The sequence below is a fragment of the Sinocyclocheilus rhinocerous genome, unplaced genomic scaffold, assembly GCF_001515625.1.
Source record: "Sinocyclocheilus rhinocerous isolate Xijiao unplaced genomic scaffold, SAMN03320098_v1.1 scaffold714, whole genome shotgun sequence".
Classification (NCBI taxonomy): domain Eukaryota; kingdom Metazoa; phylum Chordata; class Actinopteri; order Cypriniformes; family Cyprinidae; genus Sinocyclocheilus; species Sinocyclocheilus rhinocerous.
The window spans coordinates 1,092,533-1,094,517 of NW_015646165.1; the positions used below are offsets into that span (position 1 = coordinate 1,092,533).

Consider the following 1,985-nt stretch of genomic DNA (forward strand, 5'->3'; position numbering starts at 1 on the left):
GGATGCTTAAAATTGATCAAAAGTGATGATAAAGGCATTTATAATGTTACAAAAGATTTCTATTTCAGATAAATAGTGTTCATATCGATATCGGAATTATATCGTATCGACCGAAATTAAGAAACATATCGTGATATCAATTTTGGCCATATCGTCCAGCCCTACCCAGGCCTAGATTCAGACTAAATTTTTTTTTACGCTGTATGCTTGCTGTGATTCAATAGAAAAACTTTACTGTGTGTGCCATTATTTTGTGTCTATTTGTCTCATTACATTCAGTTCAAGCTTGCAAACTAACTGCAAACTCACTTTTTAAAAAAAATTTTTTTTTAAATCTAATTGCAGATTCACTATTTGGTAAGATTAGATGTTCTTTGCTCTGTAGATAGTTGTGAAACTCTGGAGTTAATAGGTAGTTCAAAATGGATTGTGTTCGTTTGAGATTAGCAGTTTTATTCCATAGATGTTTGAATGGAGGTCTGGATTTTTATGGGCCACCATTTTTGGGGCTTTTTTGCGTATGATTTGGCCATTTTCTTATTGGAAGTTGTCGTCTTGGTTAAACAAACTTGGTTAAATTACTCAAAATCCTTGTTTTCCTCAAGGATGTTTTTGGTTTCACTCGGCCTATTTTTTCCCTTCCTCTTCATGAGTTTTCATTCCCCTGATGTTGAAGAAGTATCATTAAAACTTCATCGTGCTCCACTCTAGGGACGATCGACATCAGTAGTGCATCTTCTATCTTTGTCACTGTATCTTCTTTTGGCTTACCATAGGTCTCATGGTTTTTCTTCAGTCCCAGACACTCAGTTTTGGAGGACAGCCAGTTCTTTAACAGCGGATCCAAATGATCTCATCTCTTTAATGATGTCTTTCTCAAGGCTTTGAAGATTATTTAATGCCTTTTCTTGCCTTGATATTATTGTACAGCCTCTTGTCTCAGATCTGTTTGGATTTTATCTTGGGATGCACCCAGACACAAGTCTATTTATTCTGAAATCCTAATTAGGAAGGTAATTATGTGACTGAGTGAAGACTTGGTTACTTGAGAGCTCATTTTAGCTGTATCAAATCAACGGTAATACTTTTAACGGTTCTAGCATTGAAGAGCCATATTTTAAAACCTTTCTAGAGTACATCTTTTTTTTTTTTTTTGAAGTCCACTTTTTTTAGTCAAAAGTTTGTATGTTTAGTTTTACATGAACATTTTTTCTATTGTTTCTCTTAATTTTTTTATTTGAACAGGCTTTTTTTGTTACTGTGCCTTTAAGATTATTTAAATGAGCTGTTGTGATTGGTTGTTTTCCATTATATGGTCTATTTAAATAGATGAATGTTAATTATTTAAACACTTTTGCTTCAACTTCTCAACTCAAAATCTTTGTGTTTTACAGGAGGCCATTTTGTGTGTAAGACGTTTGACCTGTTCACACCGTTCAGCGTGGGCTTGATTTATTTGCTGTACCTCTGCTTCGAGAGGGTCTCGCTGTTCAAACCCGTCACCAGCCGGCCTGCCAATTCAGAGAGGTTTGTGTTCATCGTCCATGACTCACTTTAAGAGCGTGAGAGAGCTCCTGGCAATGGACACTGAAACTTATATATCTGGGTTTCTCTGTTCAGCATATTAATATATACTTTTTTCTTGACTTGAAAATGCAGAAATTGGCTGAAACTTCAATGCTATATTTTATTTTTTATTTACATGTCAAAAGTTTGGAATAAATAAGATTTTTAATGAAAGAACTAGTCTCTTATGGTTTATATACACTATCGGTCAAAAGTTTGGGATCAGTAAGACTTGTAATGTTTTTTAAAGAAGTCTCTTATGCTCATCAAGACTGCATTTATTTGATCAAAAATACAGGAAAAAACAGTAATCTTGCAAAATGTTATTACAATATAAAATTATGATTTCTATTTTAATATACTTTAAAATATAATTTATTTCTGTGATGCAAAGCTGAATTTCCATCATCATTACTCCA

The 1,985-nt window shown here is 33.5% G+C and overlaps 1 protein-coding gene across 1 annotated transcript in view; it reads left to right on the forward strand.

The window, feature by feature from the left end:
• LOC107707025 (cap-specific mRNA (nucleoside-2'-O-)-methyltransferase 1-like) overlaps positions 1–1,985 on the forward strand; it is a 16,872-nt gene that overhangs the window by 6,012 nt on the left and 8,875 nt on the right. The window contains exon 11 of the mRNA XM_016510896.1: positions 1,395–1,527. Coding sequence (XP_016366382.1) covers positions 1,395–1,527 — 133 coding nt within the window. The remainder of the gene's footprint in view (positions 1–1,394; positions 1,528–1,985) is intronic.